Source organism: Pan paniscus, chromosome 5 (assembly GCF_029289425.2).
Source record: "Pan paniscus chromosome 5, NHGRI_mPanPan1-v2.0_pri, whole genome shotgun sequence".
NCBI lineage: Eukaryota > Metazoa > Chordata > Mammalia > Primates > Hominidae > Pan > Pan paniscus.
In genome coordinates this window covers 25,513,791-25,536,754 of record NC_073254.2, presented here as the reverse complement: position 1 = coordinate 25,536,754, position 22,964 = coordinate 25,513,791, and the positions used below count along the sequence as shown (strand labels likewise).

Genomic DNA, 22,964 nt, shown 5'->3' with positions numbered 1-22,964 from the left:
ATGAGACTCCGTCTCAAAAAAAAAAAAAAAAAAAAAAAAGATGATAACACCTATATGGAAGGATTGGAGTGAGGACTGACTGACAGAATGTCTGTAATGTTCTTAGCATAGTGCCTGGCACATAAAAACGGCTCAGTGAATGGCAGCTTTCAATGTAAGAGGGATGGAGAGGGTGAGGAGGTTATGCTTAAGTGCTCTGAATTTAAGCGTAGCTTGATGTTAGAAAAGTTTCTGTCCCAAATCTGTTTCCCCATGGCTGGGAAGATGGCGCCAGCTGACAGATGGATTTTTATGGAGAACAAGAGTGAGTTCCTGGATCTAGGCAAGCAGTTACCCCTGGCTATCAGAATCACCTGGGGTCCTCACTAACAAACTAACAAACTACCGGCCCACCGTAGACCAATTAAATCAGAATTTCTACCGCCAGGAACCCAGGCAGAAGAATGTTAGAAACACGCCCCAGGTGGTTTTTGTTTGTTGTTTTTGGCGTCCCTGGGTGGGCTCAAACTTCATGTGTTTTTATTTTTTATTATTTATTGATAAGTAATAATTGTAGCTTTATCTTAGGGGCTGTCCTTTGTCGTTCGGTTAAATGAAGTCCCAGCACTTGGGGTTGCTTAACACTACTGCACTTTCCACGCAGCAAGGTGGAAAGAGGGCTGGAAAACCGGCTAGGAAAATACGCAAAGCAACTAGAAAAGAACTATCTCATTGCTTTCCGAACACGAATTCTCCGGTTCCCCTTTCCCTGAGCGCTATTTAGCTAGGGATCCGAGGTTTCTATTCTGCCTGGTCTCCCCGCAGGCTGCCAATACACTCCCAGCAAACCCAAGGAGGTGGCGGGGGACTATGCCCAGCACCCGGTCTCTGAGCGAACACCTCAAGGCGGCAGAACCTGAGCCCCAGGGACCCCGCGCCCTCGCGCGCCCTAGCACTGTGGACAGAAGGTCCGGGCCCTTCGGGGGTCACTCACCGCTTGCATAACGAGGCTTCTTCGTTCCTGAAGCGACGCGCCGCTCAGCTTTGTTGCGCTCGGTCGGCCCTCTGCTGCTTCCCCGCCCAAGACCCCCGCCCGCTGGGGGCGCTGCGGCAAGAGCCCTGGTGGCGGACCGCTCTTCGAGTCGAGTCTTCTTCCGCAACTGTAATTGACGAATCCGCCCCCTGAAGTTTACTAGAGCTCTGTGTTTTGAGACTCAAGAAGCGCGTGCAAGTAACTAGCGCACACAGGCCAAACCACCTGGGCGCACGCACACACCCTTTAAGAGAAAGCCAGCACTCAAAGGATGTGAACTACGTCATTTAAACGTTCCTTATTTGCGAAATTCCAAACAGATAGGCGTTCGCTTTGTGGTAGCTGTTCCAAGTTTTTGCCCCGCCTTAAAAAGCCAGAGGAGCGGCCAGGCGCGGTGGCTCACGCCTGTAATCCCAGCACTTTGGGTGGCCGAGGCTGGTGGATCACTTGAGGTCAGGAGTTCAAGACCAGTCTGGTCAACATGGTGAAACCTTGTCTCTACTAAAAATACAAAAAATTAGCCGGGCGCGGTGCACGTGCCTGTAATCCTAGCTGCTGGGGAGGCTGAGGCAGGAGAATCACTTGAACCCGGGAGGCGGAGGTTGCAGTGAGCGGAGATCGCGCCACTGCACTCCAGCCTGGGGGACAGAGTGAGACTCCGTCTCAAAAAAAAAAAAAAGCCAGAGGAGCAGTTTTTGGTCCATTGATGTGTGCAGACAGAAGCCGAACCCTTTCCTATGGTAACCAGACTTGTACCCGAATTTATTAATACATTCCTGATTTCACACACACACAAAGTGTGTTTGGTTGTTTTTTAAGTACCGTGGTGGGGAGGAAGGGGAATTTTTTTTTTTAATCAAAGCAAATAGTTTTGTTTTTGTTTTTTTGTTTCTTTGTTTGCCTATTTCCTTTAACCTGACAAGTATGCGTACCAATGGCTAGGCTGATTCGGATAGGTGGCCAGTTGTGTGAACACGGTGGCAAAATTAAATTGGACTGGAGTTTTCCACAAAAAAAACAAAAAAAAAGACCCCTCCAATCCAAACATTCTTTGTGTAAAAATCAACTTGTATTATAACTAGACCTGTGAGTATTTCAAGTCATAATATGTACGGAAGATATTTGTCTACACCAAAGCAAAACATAACAAAACCAGAACCCCTGTTAGCCCAGGAATTGCACACACTTCTAGTCCGTTCAAAACAATGTTTATGTCAAAGCCTGTCATATCAATTTCCTGGAAAGTATAATGTAAACATTCTTACATTAATTTACCTATTTTAATCTAAACCAAGGAAATTCAAACGCAAGTTTTTTTCCTTTTCAATGAATGGACTTTTGTAATATTAAACTAGTAATCAAGACAGGAACAGCTGTGAGTATAAGCTATTGTGAGTCAATACAAATATAATACCAGGGCAAGAAAGAAACAATGAATAATAAGCAATAAACAAAATACTACAGTTTAAATGAATTTTAAGAGAATATTTAAAAATTAGAGTTTTCATAATATTAGATAGAAAACTTAATCATCTATTATTTTCAGGCTTTTGGGGAAAAACATGTCCTTCCAAAGTCTGTGGTGCAATGCATTCAAATCTTTAAGAGAAATTAAAAATAACAGAATAGGCAAAATACCTTTTATCTGGTTTTTTTTTTTTTACTTTGATTAGCTTCTTTTACTAACATGTTTTGTCTTAATATAATTTATGGCAACTTGAAATGCATACTCTAATTCTTCTCAAACTAAATATAGTAGAGGCTCTATGACATTTCTTTGGATACCAGAATCCCTTTAGAAATTAATTGATTTGCCTTTAACATAAAAAAGTTTTATTTATTTATGTTTTTGACGGGTCAGGTCTCTCTAGGAACATTCCAAAGGCACAGAGACAAGAACTATTCTAGCACTGCAATAAGACCAAAAATTAATTTCTATGCATTTTCAGAGGTAACTTTAAATCACCATTTTAAGGTTATTTTTAGAACATTTGAAAGGATAAGTTATCTTAGACTACAACATTTAATGAAATACTATAATTAAAATGGATAATCAATAAATTTTCATTCAATTTTGGAAGACAAAACAACACGAAAAGCAACTGAATCAACAGGAGTTTCGGGGACCTTTGGCAGACAGTTAATAAGATGAAAAATCTGTGAATGAAACTCGTGGGTGAAGAGTAGACACATCTCTTCGTTCCCAACTAGACCTCAGTGGCGACCATTTGAGAGTGATTTTAATCAGAAACCCTGACTGACAGGACCTTTTAGGAGGGGAGAACTTCGGGAGAAAGGAGGCTGGGAATGAACAAATCACTTTCTTCTGCTAGGACCCTTCGGCTTTGACTGGGAGGAGGACCCCAGCTAGAAGATAAAGGAGGAAAAAATCGCGAGGAACTGCTCAAAGTTGGCCTTTCTCCCCAATAGAGTTCGCTGGTCCGCTGCCACTGGCAGGCTTCTCTGACCGACTGGGATACTTTTTCTTTTTTCTTTCCTTTTCTTTTTTTTTTTCTTTTTCTTTTCTTTCTCCTTCCTTCCTTCCTTCCTCTCTCTCTCTTTCTGTCTTTCTTTCCTTCCTTTTTTTTTTTTTTTTTTTTTTTTTTTGAGACAGGGTCTCGTTCTGTCGCCCAGGCTCGGCGCTAGCTATCTCAGGTTACTGCAACCACTGCCTCCTGGATTCAAGCGAACCTCCCGCCTCAGCCTCCCAAGTAGCTGGGACTACAGGCACACGCCACCATGCCCGGCTTTTTTTTTTTTTTTTCGAAGAGACAGGGTTTCGCCATGTTGCCCAGGCTGGTCTTGCACTCCTGGGCTCAAGCGATCCTCACGTCCCGGCCTCCCAAAGTGCTGGGATTACAGGCATGAGCCACTGCGCCCAATCGCGGGATGGACTTTTCTAAGCAAGCCTCACTGTGCCTTTGGCTGGGGAAGTAAAAGGACAGGGAGCTTGGACCACCCTTAGCTTCCTGAGGTGGTTTCGCTCTTCCTTTATCCGCCTTTCGCCAACCGAAGGCACTAATCCTGCGAGAGGCGTTGGCATGGGCGCCCTCCCGGCCGAGTCCCGCGCAGCACCCGTCCGTGTGCTCAGCACGGGCTTTGCGGTGCCAAGGTCTATGGTGCGTCGCTTCCCGGGTCTGGAGGGTCATGGATTCGGTTCATCCTCCTCTATCAAGGGATCCGCCGTGAGGAGTTGGCTCCTCTTCTCTGGCTGGGGCTGGGAATGGAAGCGTGCAGCTGCAAAACAAGGGCGCGGGCAATAAATTCCAGAAGCCCTTTTCCCTGGCCGCCAAGAATCCGGCCTTGGGGTAGCCAAAGAGTGACTTTAGTCACTTCAATCGGTTTTGTTTTTTTGTTTGTTGTTTTTTGTTTTTTTTAAATATATATATACTGAGGGTCTCCATGTGCCGGAGTAGCCCTGGGCGAGTCGGCTGCTCAGATGAAGAAGGTTTCGTCCCAGCCCCGCAGAACCCACATTGTGCTGCGCACCCCCGCACCACCGCGATTCTCTAGTCCTCCAAAGCCTCCCAAGACTGTAATAGAGTAAATTCAATTTCGTCGTGATATTTCCAAGACTGTATCAGTAAAGTTTTTTTTTTAAGAGTTGTGGGCCAGGCGCGGTGGCTCACGCCTTTAATCCCAGCACTTTGAGAGGCCGAGACTGGCGGATCACGAAGTCAAAAGATCGAGACCATCCTGGCCAACTTGGTAAAACCCTGTCTCTACTAAAAATACAAAATTAGCTGGTCGCGATGGCGCGCCTGTAGTTCCAGCTACTCGGGAGGCTGAGGCAGGAGGATCGTTTGAACCTGGGAGGCGGAGGTTGCAGTGAGCCGAGATTGCACCACTGCACTCCAGCCGGGGCGACAGAGTGAGACTCCGTCTCAAAAAAAAAAAAAAAAAAAGATTTGTGTTCGGGTGGGTGGCAACTGAGAGCTCGCCGAACCACAACCTCTTATTTAACAGATAAACAGATAAGGAAGCTGAGACCCAGAGGGAGCCAAAGCAGTGGAGAAAGCGAGTTCTTTGGGACTTTCCCCTCTCCCCTTTCCCTCCTTCCCCAGGCTCCCACCTACCCCGGGCTCATTTCCGCCCCCAACCTCCTCCAGGTTCACTTCGTAGGACTCCGTTCCTGCAGGGCCAGGTCCCTCCGAAGTCCCCGGGAGCGTGAAGGCGCCTGGGCTCGCGAGCATACGCGGAGGCTTGGCGCACCCTGGCACGTCCCAAACAGCAGAGCGAAGACTCCGAGACACTCACAATAGTTAGGGGAAGAGCCGGCAGTGGAGGCCCAAAATGGGCTGACCCCTAACTAGGAGGCGTGGGCGCGGTTATTCAGGCTAGGGCGCACGCGGACGGCAGAGGGGCCCACGCACGGTTCCCACGCTCTCCTGGAATTGAGTGTTGGCTCTCAGGGGACTTTGCTGGAAAGCCTCCATCTAAGCCCCTTTCCGAAATCAGGGAAGCTGGACGCGTTTAGAAAAAAAAAAAAAAAAAATAGGCTGGTCGCGGTTGCTCACGCCTGTAATCCCAGCACTTTGGGAGGCCCAGGCGGGCAGATCACCTGAGGTCAGGAGTTCAAGACCAGCTTGGTCAGGGTTTCGCATGGCTAAAACCTGTCTCTACTAAAAATACAAAAATTAGCCAGGGATGGTGGCACGGACCTGTATTCCCAGCTACTCGGGAGGTTGAGGCAGGAGAATCGCTTGAACCTGGGAGGCAGAGGTTGCAGTTAGCTGAGATGGCGCCACTGCACTCTAGCCTGGGCAACAGAGTGAGACAAAAAAAAGAAGAAAAGAAAAGAAGAAAATAATAAGGTTTTAAACTTAAAGGATACATTCCTACTTACCCTCTCCACCCCCACCCTCTGGCTGCAGTTTCCATTTGCTTCCAGGGCTGAGTTTAACCTCCACCTCCGTTCCTGGGACTGTGGTGGAGGGGGCGACCGGCCCCTGGAACGTGGGCGCTAGCGAGGTAGGCGAGACAGGGCGGAGCCCCCCGGAGGTATATCTTTATAAAGGAGGGGGCAGCTGCCAGAGGTCGATGCTGCCGTTTGGGTGGAGACCGTTCAGCACCGCGGCCAAAGACAATGCCCCGCCCGGGTCCATAACCATTGTCCCCAGCTTCCAGATTTCTAAACAACCTCTCTCTCTTTCTCTCTCTCTGCACCTCCCCTTCACACACCCCACTTTCTTCTTTAAAGAGAAGAAAAAAAATCCACCTGGCGCACCTGTCCTTTTTTCTTCTATTTTTCAGAACCCTGGGCGGAAAGCGCGAGCGAGTTGGGCAGATGCCGGCGGCCGCGGTGCAGGAAGCGGTCGGCGTGTGCTCCTACGGGATGCAGCTCAGCTGGGACATCAACGATCCGCAGATGCCTCAGGTAAGTGAACCGGGTGTGTGCGGGCACGCGGGGCGCTGTCCATCCGAAGGAGGGAGAATGGCATTCGAGTTCTTGAAGAGTCAGCGGACGGACCATACACACACACACACACACACACACACGCACACACACACGCACACATACCCGCAAAATTTCTGGGTTTCTGAGGCCCTCTCAAGTGTAGAAAGAAAACTGGACTCTACAAAAGGCTGAGTTGGGTTTAGAAATGTGTCTTCTTGGCCGGGCGCTGTGGTTCATACTTGTAATCCCAGCACTTTGGGAGGCTGAGGCGGGCGGATCATCTGAGGTCGGGAGTTCAAGACCAGCCTGACCAACATGGAGAAACCCCGTCTCTACCAAAAATACAAAATCAGCCGAGAGTGGTGGCGCATGCCTAAAGTCCCAGCTACTCGGGAGGCTGAGGCAGGAGAATCGCTTGAACCCGAGAGGCAGAGGTTGCGGTGAGCCAAGATCGCGCCATTGAACTCCAGCCTGGGCAACAAGAGCAAAACTCCGTCTCAAAAAAGAGGAAGAAGAAGAAGAAGAAGAAATGTGTCTTCTCCCAGCAATTTCCTTGTGCTTGCCTGAAATCACACGCAAAGCAGCAGGAAATGTTGGTCAGGCTCCACATTGCCAGTCTTGGGGAGAGCGGGACGCCTGTCCTTTCACTTCCCTTTAACCAAGGTAGAAATCAGGTGCCTCTCTCCTTATTCATTTACTTTAAATCCATGAGGAAGCTAAGGAGAAAATCTAAGCAGATGTAAATACCACTGCTTCTCATGCAGCAAAACTGAGGTACAACTGTAAAGTCAATCTAATGACCTAAATTTAAAACAAGTAGCCCGACTTGAGCAATTTGCTCAGACCTCCCTAACTGCTCGGAGGAAGGAGGCCCCATAGTCATGCCAACAAGGCCACCTGTACCCAAAACTTACTTCTTCTCTAATGACAAGCAAATCATCATTCTTTTAGGGTGAATTTGTTGTATTTTGCTTTATTTCAATAAAGCAAAAATGGTTTGGAGCTAAGTCCAAAGAATGACTGGGGTGGATGAAGTGGTGAATGAAGTGGGTGGTTTGAAGCCAGTTCCAGAGAATGACCAATTATGATTAGTCACACTGGTTAGGGCCAAAATTGAGTGACGTTGAAGTCCTGGCTGTAGGGGATGGGGGGTGTAGAATGAGAGTTGCTTCCCAACCATTTGCAGATGTGGGCTTCCAGCAATGTTGTGGCACAGGGATAAAAGAGATGTGTCATTTTGTCCGCAACTAAAATGTGTCTGATAGGTGTTCAGATGAATAACAATTCATTGCAACATTGTGTCGCCTCTCATAGAGGTCAGCACTTTTTTGGATCCATATATTTGTAGTAGGTTAGGTGTGTTTTACTCCTTTGTTTTTGTTTGTTTGTTGGGGTTTTTTTTTGTTGTTTGTTTGTTTTTTGAGGCGGGGTTTAGCTCTTGTTGCCTAGGCTGGGGTGCAATCACACGATCTCAGCTCACTGCAACCTCCATCCCCCAGGCTCAAGCGATTCTCTTGCCTCAGCTTCCCGAGTAGCTGGGACTACAAGCATGCGCCACCACGCCCAGCTAATTTTGTATTTTTAGTAGAGATTGGGTTTCTCCATGTTGGTCAGGCTGGTCTCGAACTCCTGACCTCAGCTGATCCACCCGCCTCAGCCTCCCAAAGTGCTGGGATTACAGGTGTGAGCCACCGTGCCTGGCCCACTCCTTTGTTTTAAAGTCTGCCTACTTTAGAGTCACATGGTACCATTTTCATGAAAGTGGACCACGGTAGAGCAAGTGCATCTCATTCTGTTTCTGTCCATGTACATCTTCACAGGAAACAATCATATCTTGCATTTTAGAAAAGTCACATCCAAGTAATGTAATTATGGTTCATCTCTCAAGCATTTGCTAGACTTCCCATGTCAATATGAACTTTTTTTTAGGAGACTGGTTGTTAAGCAGGAAGCTTGTGTGTAATATCTCAAAAGGGCCAGGCACACTGGGACATGGAGAAGTGAAGAAACTTAGCATCGCCCTGCTCTGGCTAACCGAGTGAGCAAGTTAAACTACCTGTATGACCTTGAGAGAGTCCTTGAATTTGCCTTAGTCTCAGGCTACTTACTCACTTGTCATCAAGTGGTAGAGTGAGATAACCATCTCAAACTCTCCTCCAGGTCTACGATCAGGTTCAGTGTCTGTGTGTGTGTAGACACACACACAACATGCCAACACTTGAGAGCAAGTGAAACCCAATCCTTGACATCCTCTATTCTTGTACTGATTTTAAAAATACAATCTCTGTGGCTTCATTGCCAGGGTCACTACCTCAGTAGCTCGTGTGAGGCATGGGGGCCTAGTCTACATCCTTAAGGGAGAGCTAAAGAAATGCTGTTTTCTGGAAAATTGTCAATTTGTTACTAAGATCCTTAAGTTAAAATATTCACTTTTAAAACAAAGATATTAGCATTTAATATAAGCTTGGAGTTGATAGTACATCATTATATATTTCATTTGTGACTTACCTTACATTGATGTATCATGTCAATTGTAATATTTCAGAGAAAAGATAAATAATACCCATGGTAGTAATAATGATTTCAACAATATCTTTGTAATTTTGGAAACAAAATCACCCATTAACCTTATTACTGTTAGAATGTGCAGTATTAATGATGTATACAAGTCTGAATTTTCCAACTGTGAATACTTCAGCTTTGCAAATGTTTGATCTAATTTTCCTGAGTGGCAAGAGTGGGGAGGAGATGCAAATGGCTTACTGCTATGATACACTCTTCTGAGCCTTTATTACACCAGCAAAGCTACTGGGTCTGGCTGCTACCCATCTTCTGTTTATATTCCAGCTATGCCACTGTGAAAGGTTATCTATTGAACCTCCACTTCCTTATTTAGTAAACAAGAGTAAAGATGTCCATCTTGCAAAGATGTTGTGAGAATTATATATATTGCATAATATGGCTTTGCAGGTCATACTGTTTCTGTTCCAAATATTCAATTCTGCACTGTAGTGTGAAAGCAGCCCTAAACATTACATAAAAGAAAGTGCTCAGTGGCCGGGCATGGTGGCTTATGCCTGTAATCCCAGCACTTTGGGAGGCCAAGGTGGGTGGATCATGAGGTCAGGAAGATCAAGACCATCCTGGCCAACATGGTGAAACCCCATCTCTACTAAAAATACAAACAATAGCCAGGCGTGGTGGCATGCACCTGTAGTCCCAGGTAGTCAGGAGGCTGAGGCAGGAGAATCACTTGAACCTGGGAGGCGGAGGTTGCAGTGAGCTGAGATCATGCTACTACACTCCAGCCTGGGTGACAGAGTGAGATTCCATCTCAAAAGAAAGAAAAAAGAAAGTGCTCAGTAAAGGGTGATTTTTCAATGAAACTTATATGCAAAAGTGACATTTATTGCAGTGTAAATAATGCATTAAATTGACAAAGACTACCAAATATGAATACTAAGGCAATGCTCAGTATTTTAGATACAACTTATTATTTCAGCCATGTGGCTCTTTGTTGAGGAGAATGACAGTCCCATATTGCTCTAGGGAGCAGTCCAGTGCCAGACAAGCTCACCCACACCCCAAAGCTCATGGCTTAAGTCCCTCATTGCAGTACCCTTTTAAACTTGGAGAGCCAAGTTGAGAGTAGGGAGGGAAGCTGTTCTTTCCTCTCTGACATTACTCTGGGTGCCACTGCTAATGTGACTGACAGGTTTGGCATAGAGAGCCAAGTGCTTTTGAAGAAAATGCACTGACTTAAAGATATTTACCAGTTAAATTGCATTTCAGTGATAGAACATTCCAATCACTTTTTCCCCTGGTACTTTGATACTTAACTTAAAAATGTTTTCAACATTTAAACACACCAAGAAGTGATATAACATAGTGGTAAGAAGTACAGGCTCTGGAATGGGACTGCCAGGGTGCAAATCCTGGATCCAGATCTTGCTAGCTGTGTGATGTGACCTTGGGCGAGTTGATTAACCTCTCTGGCCTCCATGTCCTCATCGGCAAATTGGAAATAATTGTTTGCCTATAATTTGAAGTCTAGATGAACTAATACATGTATAGCATTTAACAGATAAGCACTATTAAACATTAATTATTACCTGGTTGTCAGGAAGTCTTACATAGAAAGAGTGGCATTTTGGAATTTGACATTACTGGATTTAAAAAGAACCTGTTTATATCCTAATGTGCTTGGAGAAATTTTAGAGCATGATGTGTGCAGTTTGGACTGGATAGACTGACCACCCTTCCTTCTGCACTCTTCCAGGAGCTGGCCCTCTTTGACCAATTCCGAGAGTGGCCTGACGGCTACGTGCGCTTCATCTACAGCAGCGATGAGAAGAAGGCACAGCGTCACCTGAGCGGCTGGGCCATGCGCAACACCAACAACCACAATGGCCACATCCTCAAGAAGTCGTGCCTGGGTGTGGTGGTGTGTACACAGGCCTGCACCCTGCCCGACGGTTCCCGCCTGCAGCTGAGGCCGGCCATCTGCGACAAGGCACGGCTGAAACAGCAGAGTGAGGACATGGGGCCAGGGAGAGGGTGACCTTGGAGTCATGAGTTTTTTGTTGTTGTTGTTTTTGTTTGTTTGTTTGAGATGGAGTCTCACTCTGTCACTCAGGCTGGACTGCAATGGTGCAATCTCAGCTCACTGCAACCTCCGCCTCCCGGGTTCAAGCGATCCTCCTGCCTCAGCCTCCCAAGTAGCTGGGATTACAGGCATGCGCCACCACGCCCGGCTAATTTTGCATTTTTAGTAGAGACAGGGTTTCTCCATGTTGGTCAGGCTGGTCTTGAACTCCCGACAGCAGGTGATCTGCCTGTCTCGGCCTCCCAAAGTGCTGGGATTAGAGGCGTGAGCCACCACACCCGGCTAATTTTGTATTTTTAGTAGAGACAAGGTTTCTCCATGTTGGTCAGGCTGGTCTTGAACTCCTGACCTCAAGTGATCCACCCACCTCGGCCTCCCAAAGTGCTGGGATTACAGGCGTGAGCCACCGCGCCCGAGCATGAGTTCTTTGTTCCCACCTAATTTTCCCCTTCTTTCTTCAGAAGGGTCTGGGGTCAGGGTTAATATTTCTCCCTTCTGGGCTTTGCAGAGAAGACATGCCCTAACTGTCATTCTGCTTTGGAGCTGATTCCTTGTCGAGGGCACAGCGGATACCCCGTAACCAACTTTTGGCGGCTTGATGGCAACGCAATCTTTTTTCAGGTAGGTCAGGTGAGAACACAATTTGTGATGGATACTTTTCATCAGACCACAAAGGCCAAACCACCTGTCGTGTGCCTTGGGAACCCTGGGCCAAACAAAATACAGCCCCAGTGGCCAGAAATAGGTGCTGGAGCTCCCCAGGGACCTAGCGGGAGCCTAGAAATTCACTCACTACTTTGTGCTCTTTAAGGTCCACAGATGGTAAACCAAGTTATAGTTCTTTTAATAGAGTGAAGGGATTGCAGGTGATCTTTTCAGATGTCAATTCTTGAGCCTGTTTTATTTGTTCAAGAATTTTTTTTTCTGTCATTTTGAAAGAAACAAAACTAAACACTTGAGATGTTGGGAAAGGCATGATCAATTTTTGGGCAACACTGTCAGCTTCCTTTAGAGGCACAAATGTATGGTTCATTTTCTCCTTATCGCAGGCCAAGGGAGTTCATGATCATCCAAGACCAGAGAGCAAATCAGAGACAGAAGCTAGAAGAAGCACCATCAAGAGACAAATGGCCTCTTTCTACCAACCCCAGAAAAAGAGAATTCGAGAATCCGAGGTAACAGGGAGCTGATAGCGCACAGTGGTCTCAGCTCATTTTCATCCCAAGATACGCTGATCGTTATGCAAAATATGAAGGTCATACATTAATTACAAGGGTTTGATTTCGTGTGAAAATTATATGTCTGTAACAAAATATCATTAAATCAACATTTGGACAGGGTTTCTAATCCCTTCTCCTTAAAACAAAAAGCAACAATCTCTACAGGCAATGATACCGTCCTGATATGTCAGTGTGCTGAGCTGACATCCTAATATAAGGGCGATTATGCAACAGTAATAAAGATAGAAATATGTGCCTACCAACAGGAAGTTAACAGTGCACCCTTGAGAGGGTCCTTTCCATTATTTCATCCACAAGAATGGATAAAATTTCTCTGCGCAATTTAATTCAGTTTGGCTTTTCAACCAAAGCACGCCAAGCAGGCAGAGTGTTAGTGTAAGGATAACAGAAACTGACATTCTCCAGCACTTCCTATGTGCCAGGCACTGGTCTAAGAGTTTCACACATTTAATGGTTGCAGAAACCCTATAATGAGGTTACTATTATTAAGTTCCATTTTTAAGATGAGGAATCTGAGGCTCAGAGAGGTTAAGTGGCTTGTACAATTTGTGAGGGACAGAGTCAGGAATTGAACCCGGGCCTGTGTGGCTTCTAAGTCTCCACTATTAGGAACACAGTATAGGTGAGAACAGGACCATCTGTCACTCAGAAGCATCCTACCTGGCTACCATGGACCTTTGTCATTCAGTTGTTGGTATTTATGTCTGAGCGAGCCCAAGCTTAGCAACCCCTGGACCATGTGCTTAAATCACGTACCTGAGCAGTGCCATGTTCACAACACAGAGCCCAGCACATGGATGTCTGTTTTTACTTACTTCTTGGCTATTGTTACAGGTGAGGGTGTCCACACCATTTACATAGCATGTGTCTATGTTTGTATCATTTTTCTAGGCAGAAGAAAATCAAGACAGCAGTGGTCATTTCAGCAACATACCTCCCTTGGAAAATCCAGAAGACTTTGATATAGTTACTGAAACCAGCTTCCCTATTCCAGGGCAGCCTTGCCCTTCCTTCCCAAAGTCTGATGTTTACAAAGCTACCTGTGACCTAGCCACCTTTCAAGGAGACAAAATGCCACCCTTTCAGAAATACTCAAGCCCAAGAATCTATTTGCCTAGGCCACCTTGCAGCTATGAATTGGCAAACCCTGGTTATACAAATTTAAGCCCATATCCCACCCTTTATAAGGATTCCACCGGTATCCCTAATGACACAGACTGGGTTCATCTGAACACACTACAATGTAATGTCAATTCATACAGCAGCTATGACAGAAGCTTTGATTTCACCAACAAACAGCATGGCTGGAAACCAGCTCTTGGAAAACCCAGCCTTGTGGAGAGGACTAACCATGGGCAGTTTCAGGCCATGGCCACTCGCCCTTATTATAACCCAGAGCTTCCCTGCAGGTACCTCACGACTCCACCACCAGGTGCCCCTGCCCTACAAACCGTGATCACCACCACCACTAAAGTGTCCTACCAGGCCTACCAGCCCCCTGCTATGAAATACAGCGACAGTGTGCGAGAGGTGAAGAGTCTTTCGAGCTGTAACTATGCTCCTGAAGATACTGGGATGTCTGTCTATCCAGAAGCCTGGGGTCCTCCGGTGACAGTCACCAGGGCAGCCTCTCCTTCAGGGCCACCTCCTATGAAAATTGCAGGAGATTGCCGGGCCATCAGACCCACTGTGGCTATTCCCTACGAGCCAGTTTCCTCTAGGACAGATGAAGCAGAGACTTGGGATGTGTGTCTGTCTGGGCTGGGCTCTGCAGTCAGTTACTCAGACAGACTGGGTCCCTTCTTTACCTACAACAATGAGGATTTTTGAAAGACAATCCAGGGGACATAATAGCAGTGTGCATGCAGGCAGGAGGCAGGGAAATGTGAAATGGCAATGATCTCTTATTGAGTTGGGAGATTCACCTTGTGTGCAAAGAAACACAGATAGTAGTAAAAATGCTGAGTAACTGAGAAAATAATCAGTTGGAAATGATTAGATAATATGGGAAATTTCACACAGCATTTTGAAACTGGCTACAATACATAGAAGTAGTGAGGAAAGTGTGAGTCTCTCAAATGAACAAATAAGCAAACTGTAGGAGGTTAAATACTGACCTAAGTTCACTTAGCTTATTAGCAGGAGTAGAAGTCAAGGATTCTGGTTCTTATTGTAGGACTTTTCCCATTAGAGCACCTTAGGGAATTTCACATCCCTAGAGGCTGCCAAAATAGCTTCAGGAAAAAATTTTTACAATCTTATCGCCTGAGTCATTTCATGAAATTTTTGTTTAGCATTTAGAACCTGTTAAACTAGCTTCAGGAAGTAATTTTGATTGTTTTATCTCCAACGTATGTATCTACAGCTTTTCAAAAAATCTCTAGCAATGGTAAAGTTCAGTTGTTTTTAAAAGATTCAATATTACCTTTTCATAACATGATAGTTTCCTAACCTTTTCCTAACCTTTTCATAACATGATAGTTTCCATAACAGAGACAGCCTAACGATGATGAGTTGTATTTAATGGATTACCATTGTACTAAATACATTTTTTTTCTGATTAGGTTTCAGAATTAGAATTAAAATGTTTTGCTGAAATACAGCTTTACGGTTCCTCTGTTATTCTTCATAAAGGTAATTGATAATGTTCAATTAAATGTAATAAGGACATTTTAAAGTAATGAAGCTAATTCTTGCCTTACTTCAAAACAGAAATAGGAAAAAAATTGTTCATATTATGACCTGGGAAACAGTTGTTATGAAACATTAAAACTTATTAAATTGGCTGAGAGAGGTGGCTCACGCCTGTAATCCCAACACTTTGGGAGACCAAGGCAGGAGGATTGCTTGAGCCCAGGAGTTTGAGACCAGCCTGGGCAACAGGGAGAGCCCTCATCTCTGGGCAACGGAGAGAGACCCCAGGGCATGGCAGTGTGCCTGTGGTTCTAGCTACTTGGGAAGCTGAGGTGGGAGGATCATTTGAACCCACGAGGTCAAGGCTGCAGTCAGCCATCTTTGTGCTACTGCACTCCAGCTTGGGCAACAGAGCAAGACCCTGTCTCAAAAAAAAAAAAAAAAAAACAAGTATTAAATAGTTTGACTGTTTTGTAGTTTATTTGCAAAATACCTGTTGTTGTACTCTGTCATAACAGAAAGCCTTTTCAAAACATTTGGAGTGTTCACACACACACTTTAGTGAAAATATTCTGTTTTCAAATAAAGATAAACTACACGAGCAATATATTTTGGGGGGGGGGTGCCTAGAAGTATCATCCTCAAATTTGCATAGAATAATCAATTTGTATAGCTAAATTGTAGTCAGTCAGATGCCATTTTAAATCATTGAGCATTCTATATCATCCAACTAATTCATAAAAGCCTAATACTCCAACATCATAAATGCATGCAGTACTTAACAAAAGATTGAGTAGGTATGAGTACACTCCTTTGAGTTTCTAACCAACCAATTTTTTTCAAAGGGAAAGATGCTTAGTACACTCATTGGTTACTTTTTCCTTTGAACTTCCATTGCCAAAACTCACAAGCTATAATAATATCTAACATTTACATAGCACTTAGTGGCCAAACATGGTGGCTCACACCTGTAATCCTAGCACTTTGGGAGGCTGAGGCAGGTGGATCGCTTGAGCCCAGGAATTAGAGACCAGCTTGGGCAACATGGCAAAACCCCATCTCTACAAAAAAAAAATATATATACAAAAATTAGCCGGGTGTGATTGCACACACCTGTAGTCCCAGCTACTCAGAAGATTGAGGTGGGAGGATGGCTTGAGCCCAGGAGGTAGAGGTTGCAATGAGCTGAGATAGCACCACTGCACTCCAGCCTGGGCAACAGAGCTAGACCCTGTCTCAAAAAATAAAGAACATTTTTTTTTAAAAAAAGAAAAAAATTAAATATATATACATATATATATATATCAGTATTTACCATGTGTCAGACATTGTAAGCCCTGAACATACATTAATTGATTTAATCCTCACAGCTATCCCCTGAGCTACCTGAGAAGGTGAAATGACTTATAGAGCAAGTGGGAGACCAAGATTTGAATCCAGGTCATCTCCCTGTTCCTAGCCAATACATCATATTGGCTTTGATTGTACTCTTTTATCAATAAAATTGCATTTATACTTTAGCGTTGCTCTTGGCACAGAGTGAGTTTTGTTACTTCTAAGTGTTCGTGTTCCAATGTGGGACTTGAGGAATCCCGGCAGGATGGGGAGGAAGGGCCAGGGATGGGAGTGAGCAGACATGCTGGAGGCCCTGAGACAATCATTTCCCAATATGTGGTACAAGGATCCCATGGGGTACAGAGTGAGTCTAGACAGTCCACAAATATTTCAATAGTTACTGACTTACTTTAATGTATAATAGAAAAAGATATAAATAACACATCAAACTTATGATTTTAGGTGGTGCCCATCATAATCCCAAAAGACACAGTCCTGAATGCCATAATCCCAAATGTTGAAATCCAGAATGATCAAAATCCCTAATGTCTAAAATCTCAAAAATCACAATCCCAAAAGATTAAAATCCCAAATGCTGAGATCCTGGAAGCTGAATTCTGGAAAAGGGGTTAGCGCATGTTCAGTTGTACGCAGGATAGTTACATTATGTTAGTCGCATCACATTAGGCAGAGCTACCATGTCTTTATTTGGAAATTAAGTATGGTATAAGGGATGCATATGGGTGCCAAGTTAACAAGGGATCAACTTATCACTGTGTAAACACAGTGTAAATAGGAGAAGTATGGCATGAATTGGATTGAAATGGAAAGCAGGGCTCAGAGCCTTGAAGTCCAATACAGGGCATCTAGATTTTATTCCAAGAGCCATGGCAAACCACTGAAGAATTTTTTTTTTTAGATGGAATCTCGCTCTGTCGCCCAGGCTGGAGTGCAGTGGTGTGATCTTGGCTTACTGCAAGCTCCGCCTCCTGGGTTCACGCCATTCTCCTGCCTCAGCCTCCCGAGTAGCTGGGACTACAGGCGCCCGCCACCGCGCCCGACTAATTTTTTTGTATTTTTAGTAGAGACGGGGTTTTACTGTCTTAACCAGGATGGTCTCGAACTCCTGACCTCGTGATCCGCCTGCCTCGGCCTCCCAAAGTGCTGGGATTACAGGTGTGAGCCACTGCGCCTGGTCTTTTATTTATTTTTTTTTTTTGAAGACGGAGTTTCGCTCTTGTGGTCCAGGCTGGAGTGCAATGGCACGATCTCGGCTCACTGCAACCTCCGCCTCCCAGGTTCAAGCGATTCTCCTACCTCAGCCTCCTGAGTAGCTAGGATTACAGGCACATGCCACCATGCCCGGTTAAGTTTTGTATTTTTAGTAGATGAGGTTTCACCGACTTGGCCAGGCTGGTCTCGAACTCCTGACCTTGTGATCCACCCGCCTCGGCCTCCCAAAGTGCTGGGATTACAGGCATGAGCCACTGCGCCCGGCCACCACTGAAGAATTTTAAGGAACAAAGTGGCATGATCCAATTTATGTTTTGAGAGGAATCGTCCCGATGCTGTGTGGATACTGGATTAAAGCTGGGTTTAGGAAGCAGGAAGATGACTGCAAGTAGTCCAGGCAAGAAATGATAGTGGCTTGGACTAGATGGTATTGGTGGAGATGGAAGGAAGTAGACAGATTCAAAATGTAATTTGGGGAAGACCCACTCAGGAGCCCCTCTCTCTCTGCAGGAGAGAGAACTATTCTCCTTTCTCTTTCTTTCGCCCATAAACCTGTGCTCTTAAACTCACTTCTTGTGTGTCCACGTCTTCAATTCCCTTGGTGTGAGACGATGAACCTCAGATATTTACCCCAGCGAACGATGCTGCTTCATTTTAGGGCCCCATCTGGGATCGTTTCTAATAGCTTTGAAGATCGCAACATTGGAATAGAGAAAAAACGTGCAGGACTCATGAAGAGCTGAAATGTTCATGAACGTCAAACAGGAGTTAACTGCATGCACTACACCAACAGAAGTCTGAAGACGCAATTGGAGAAACTGATTGTTTTACCAAAGCTTTGACTGGAACTGTGCTTCCCTTTAAGGAATCGAGTTTGACTTGCAGAGCCAATAAAAGCCCCTTGGGGATGACTGGCCTCCTACCTTTTATACACAGTCCCCATGCAGATTTCCTAACCTGTGACTAACCCTGCTTATTCCCCTGAATCAAGTAGTGATCTCCTGAAGCTTGGAAGAAACAAAAAGGGATGGGTAATGTAAAAATCTGGATCAATATGCCAGTTCTGGGCAATTATCCCTCAAATCCTGCTGGGTAATAAAAGTAAATAGGGTGCCCATAAAAAAAAAAAAAAGTTAGTTGGAGGTAGCATCTGTGGAACGAACTTATGATTTAGGTGTGGATAGTAAGGAATAAGGAAAAATAAAGAAGTACTCTCAGTTTCCGGCTTCAACAAACTGAGTAAATGATGGTACCATTCCTGAAGTATTGGCAGCTGAGAAAAGAACAGTTATGGTCCCTTCAATGAGTCATTGAAGCTATCAGATGGATATGACCCTGGACCTCTGTGGAGGGTCAGAGATATGGATAAATATCAGGAAATCATAAGCATAAAGCCGCTTTTTAAAGCCAATAGTAGCTCACCTAGTAAGATAATCTAGAGCTGTACTGTCCAATATGGTAGCCACTGGCCATATGTGGTAATATAAATTAATCAAAATTAAATAAAAGTTAGCCGGGCACAGTGGCTCATGTCTGTAATCCCAGCACTTTGGGAAGCCAAGGTGGGCAGACCACTTGAGGTCAGGAGTTCAAGACCTGCCTGGCCAACATGCTATAAAAAATACAAAAATTAGCCAGGCATGATGGCGCATTCTTATAATCCCAGCTACTCCGAAGGCTGAGGCAGGAGGATCACTTGAACCCAGCAGGCAGAGGTTGCAGTGAGCCAAGATTGCGTCACTGCACTCCAGCCTGCGTGGCAGAGCGAAACTCTCAATAAAAAAATTAAATAAATAAAATTTAAAATTCCATCCCTCAGTCACACGAGCTACATTTCAAGTGTGTAGTCACCATATATAGCTAGTGGCTACTTCATTGGACGGTGCAGAAAGAGGCCATGTCCATCGTCACAGGGAGTTCTATTGGACAGTGTTGGTATAGAGGAGGACGGGGGAACCTTGCATGAAGTCATGAGGAGTTCCCAATTTGGAATTCAGAGGAGAAGGATCTGATAGAGGAGATGAGAATTAGTGTCCAAATAAGTAGAAAACCAGGACAGAGAAGGCGGTCACAGAAGCCGGAGTCGAACTCTTTCAAAAGAGAGGAGGTCAACATTGCAGAATGTGGCTGAGATGTTAACATGAGTGTCCATTGGGTGTAGCAACAAGGAACGTGTTGGTGACCGTGAAGACACCTGTTTCCATGGGGTGATGGGGCTCTGTGAGGCAGATTGGAATGGGCTGAGGGCCAGTGGGAAACAAGGAGCTGGAGACAACATATGTACTCTCTGAATGATGTAACGTTGATTTTCAAGTGTGAATAAAAGTCAACGTGCTTGATTAAAAACTGTATTGAGAGCTTCAAATTTCTTCCAGTGAAATTTGCCTTGGTGATAGGGTTGCCACAGTTAGCAAACAAAAATACAGGCCATCCAGTTAAATTTGAATTTTGGATAAACAATGAGTAATTTCTGAATATAAGCACAGTCATTCATCACTTAGCAATGGGAATATATTCTAAGAAATGTGTCCTTAGGCGACTTCGTCCTTGTGGAGAAACCAGATTGTATTTGCACAAACCTAGATGATAGAGCCCACTATACACTTAGGCTAATATGGTAGAACCTACGGCTCCTAGGCCACAAACCTGGACATCATAGTACTGTACTGAATATTGTAGGCAATTATAACGTAATAAGTATTTGTGTATCTAAACATATCTAAACATAGAAAAGGTACAGTGAGAATATAGTATAAAAGATAAAAAATGGGCCGGGTGCAGTGGCCCATGCCTGTAATCCCAGCAATTTGGGAGGTCGAGGTGGGTGGATCACCTGAGGTCAGGAGTTTGAGACCAGCCTGACCAATATGATGAAACCCTGTCTCTTCTAAAAATACAAAAATTAGCCAGGCCTGGTGGCATGCACCTGTAATCCCAGCTACTCAGAAGGCTAAGACAGGAGAATAGCTTGAACCTGGGAGGCAGAGGTTGCGGTGAGCCAAGATCATGCTGTTGCACTCCAGCCTGGGCAACAAGAGTGAAACTCCGGCTCAAAAAAAAAAAAAACAAGATAAAAAATGGTACACCTGTGTGGGACACTTACCATGAACAGAGCTTGCAGGACTGGAAGTTGCTCTGATTGAGTCAGTGAGTGGGTCATGAATGAATGTGAAGGCCTAGGACCTTACTGTATACTAGCATAGACTTTATAAATACTGCATACTTAGGATACACTAAATTTATTAAAAATTTCTTCCTTTAATAATAAATTAACCTTAGCTTACTATAACATTTTTACTTTACAAAACTTTTTAATTTAAAAAATATTTATATATATATATATAAATTGTACTTTAAGTTCAGGGATACATATGCAGAATGTACAGGCTTGTTACATAGGTATACATGTGCCATGGTGGTTTGCTGCACCTATCAACCATTCATCTAGGTTTTAAGCCTCACATGCATTAGGTATTTGTCCTAATGCCCTCCCTCCCCTTGCCCCCCACCTCCAGACAGCCCCCAGTGTGTGTTGTTCCCCTCCCTCCTCCCTGTGTCCATGTGTTCTCATTGTTCAACTCCCACTTGTGAGTGAGAACATGCAGTGTTTGGTTTTCTGTTCCTGCATTCGTTTAGCTGAGGATGATGGCTTCCAGCTTCATCCATGTTCCTGCAAAGGACATGATCTCATTCTTTTTTATGGCTGCATAGTATTCCATGGTGTATATGTGCCACATTTTCTTTATCCAGTCTATCATTGATGGGCGTTTGGGTTGGTTCCAAGTCTTTGTTATTGTGAATAGTGCTGCAATAAACATGTGTGTATGTGTCTTTATAGTAGAATGAATTTTTAAAAACTTTTTGACTCTTGCAATAACAGCTTAAAACACACATTGTACAGTTGTACAAAAATATTTTCTTTTCTTATTTATATTTCTTTCCTTCTATAAGTTTTTTTCTATTCTTAATTTTTTATTTTATTTTTTGCTTTTTAAACTTTTTTGTTGTTAAGAACTAAGACACAAACACGCACAGTAGCCTAGGCCTACATGGGGTCAGAATCATCAATATCACTGTCTTCCACCTCCACATCTTGTCTCTCTGGAAGGTCTGCAGGAGCAATAACATGCACAGAGCTGTCGTCTCCTATGGTACTAATGCCTTCTTCTGGAATCCCTCCCGGAGGACCCACCTGAGGCTATTTTACAGCTAACTTTTATTTATAAATAGATGGAGCACACTGTAAAATCATGATAAAAAGTATAGTAAATACATAAACCAGTAACACAGTTGTTTATTATCATTATCAAGTATTACATATTATACATAACTGTATATGCTAGACTTTTATACGACTGCAATGCAGTAGGTTGATTTACACCAGCATCACCATAAACACATAAGGAATGCATTTCGCTATAACGTTATGACAGCTATGATGTCACTAGGCAATAGGAATTTTTCAGCTCTATTATAATCTTATGGGACCGCCATCATATACGCAGTTCATAGTTGACTGAAGTGTCATTATGTAGTGCCTGAGTTTGTATCCCAAATACTGCATGGACATAACAAAAATTATTCATCATTTTTCTTAAATTCAAAGTTAGGTGTCCTGTATTTTATCTGGTACTCTACTTAATGTGAATATTATCATTTAATTTCATTCTTGTCCAAAATGTACTAAATGACCTTTGAATAAACCAAAAAACTAAAAGTGCATTTATATAAAAACAATTCAGGTACTGAACACTTATGAAAAAATAATATTTATTTTAACTGTGTACTCTAGTGGGAGAAAAAATACTTTATTATCCTTTAAAGTATACACATCAAAGATAAACAGCACAAGATTTTAAAAAGCAAAAATCACCCTTTGACGTTTTCATTTACAAACGACACTATCAGCTGATCGTCAACCTATTTACTCATATTTCCACTCCACTTGGGTGAAATAAAGCAAGAGTGTCCTTCGAATGTTACATCAGTAATGTATTTTCCATTCACCAGCCCCTTAGAGTTGGGTTTTCTGATCCTCTCTCAGAAGGCCGAGCTACCCACATAGTGTTATGGTTTGAATGATAAATTTGAATGACAAGCATGAGGCATGTCAGGGTTGTGGGCATGGGGGAGAAGAGGAAGAAGGAGAAGCCCTCTCCAACTGCAGTGACCTGTGGCTCTTCAGATGCAGCAGAAGGGCACTACTGGGTAAAAATGCCAGCCACCTGCCTTTGGAGGCCTCCGCCTGCGGAAAATAAACATTCTCTCTTCCAATGCTTCTTAAGTGCGAGGTTTTAAAAACCCCAGTTGAAAAAGCCTTCTGCTTCAAGAAGGCCTATGTATTAGGCTGCAGTACTGATCCGGGTTTCCATAAACCACCTGAATTCCTTCTCTTAACCACTTTAAGCACTATGCTTTCAAAGATCATTTCCGGCTATTGCCAAGATGTAGCAATAAAACCCCTTAATTCAAACGTGCCCAGAATTGTGACACCAGAATGGATGT

At 44.1% G+C, this 22,964-nt stretch overlaps 2 protein-coding genes across 3 annotated transcripts in view; one reads left to right on the top strand and one right to left on the bottom strand.

Annotated features, from left to right (window-relative positions):
• Positions 1 to 22,964, bottom strand: part of SYCP2L (synaptonemal complex protein 2 like) — a 203,740-nt gene that overhangs the window by 86,627 nt on the left and 94,149 nt on the right. For both annotated transcript variants that reach the window (XM_063605144.1, XM_055113166.2), the window contains exon 4: positions 974 to 1,139. In XM_063605144.1, coding sequence (XP_063461214.1) covers positions 974 to 982 — 9 coding nt within the window. In that variant the 5' untranslated portion in view covers positions 983 to 1,139. The remainder of the gene's footprint in view (positions 1 to 973; positions 1,140 to 22,964) is intronic.
• Positions 6,300 to 21,363, top strand: GCM2 (glial cells missing transcription factor 2). Its single transcript, XM_003827550.4, has 5 exons — positions 6,300 to 6,389; positions 10,690 to 10,942; positions 11,525 to 11,637; positions 12,066 to 12,191; positions 13,149 to 21,363. Exons 1-5 carry the CDS (start codon positions 6,300 to 6,302, stop codon positions 14,085 to 14,087), a joined length of 1,521 nt encoding a protein of 506 aa, XP_003827598.3. The 3' UTR covers positions 14,088 to 21,363.

Bases quoted from the DNA above. Each gene is read 5' to 3' on its own strand.
- GCM2 (XM_003827550.4), top strand. From the start codon at position 6,300: ATGCCGGCGGCCGCGGTGCAGGAAGCGGTCGGCGTGTGCTCCTACGGG. The intron at 6,390-10,689 runs GTAAGTGAACCG...GCACTCTTCCAG, and splicing joins ACGATCCGCAGATGCCTCAG to GAGCTGGCCCTCTTTGACCA. The intron at 10,943-11,524 runs GTGAGGACATGG...TGGGCTTTGCAG, and splicing joins GGCACGGCTGAAACAGCAGA to AGAAGACATGCCCTAACTGT.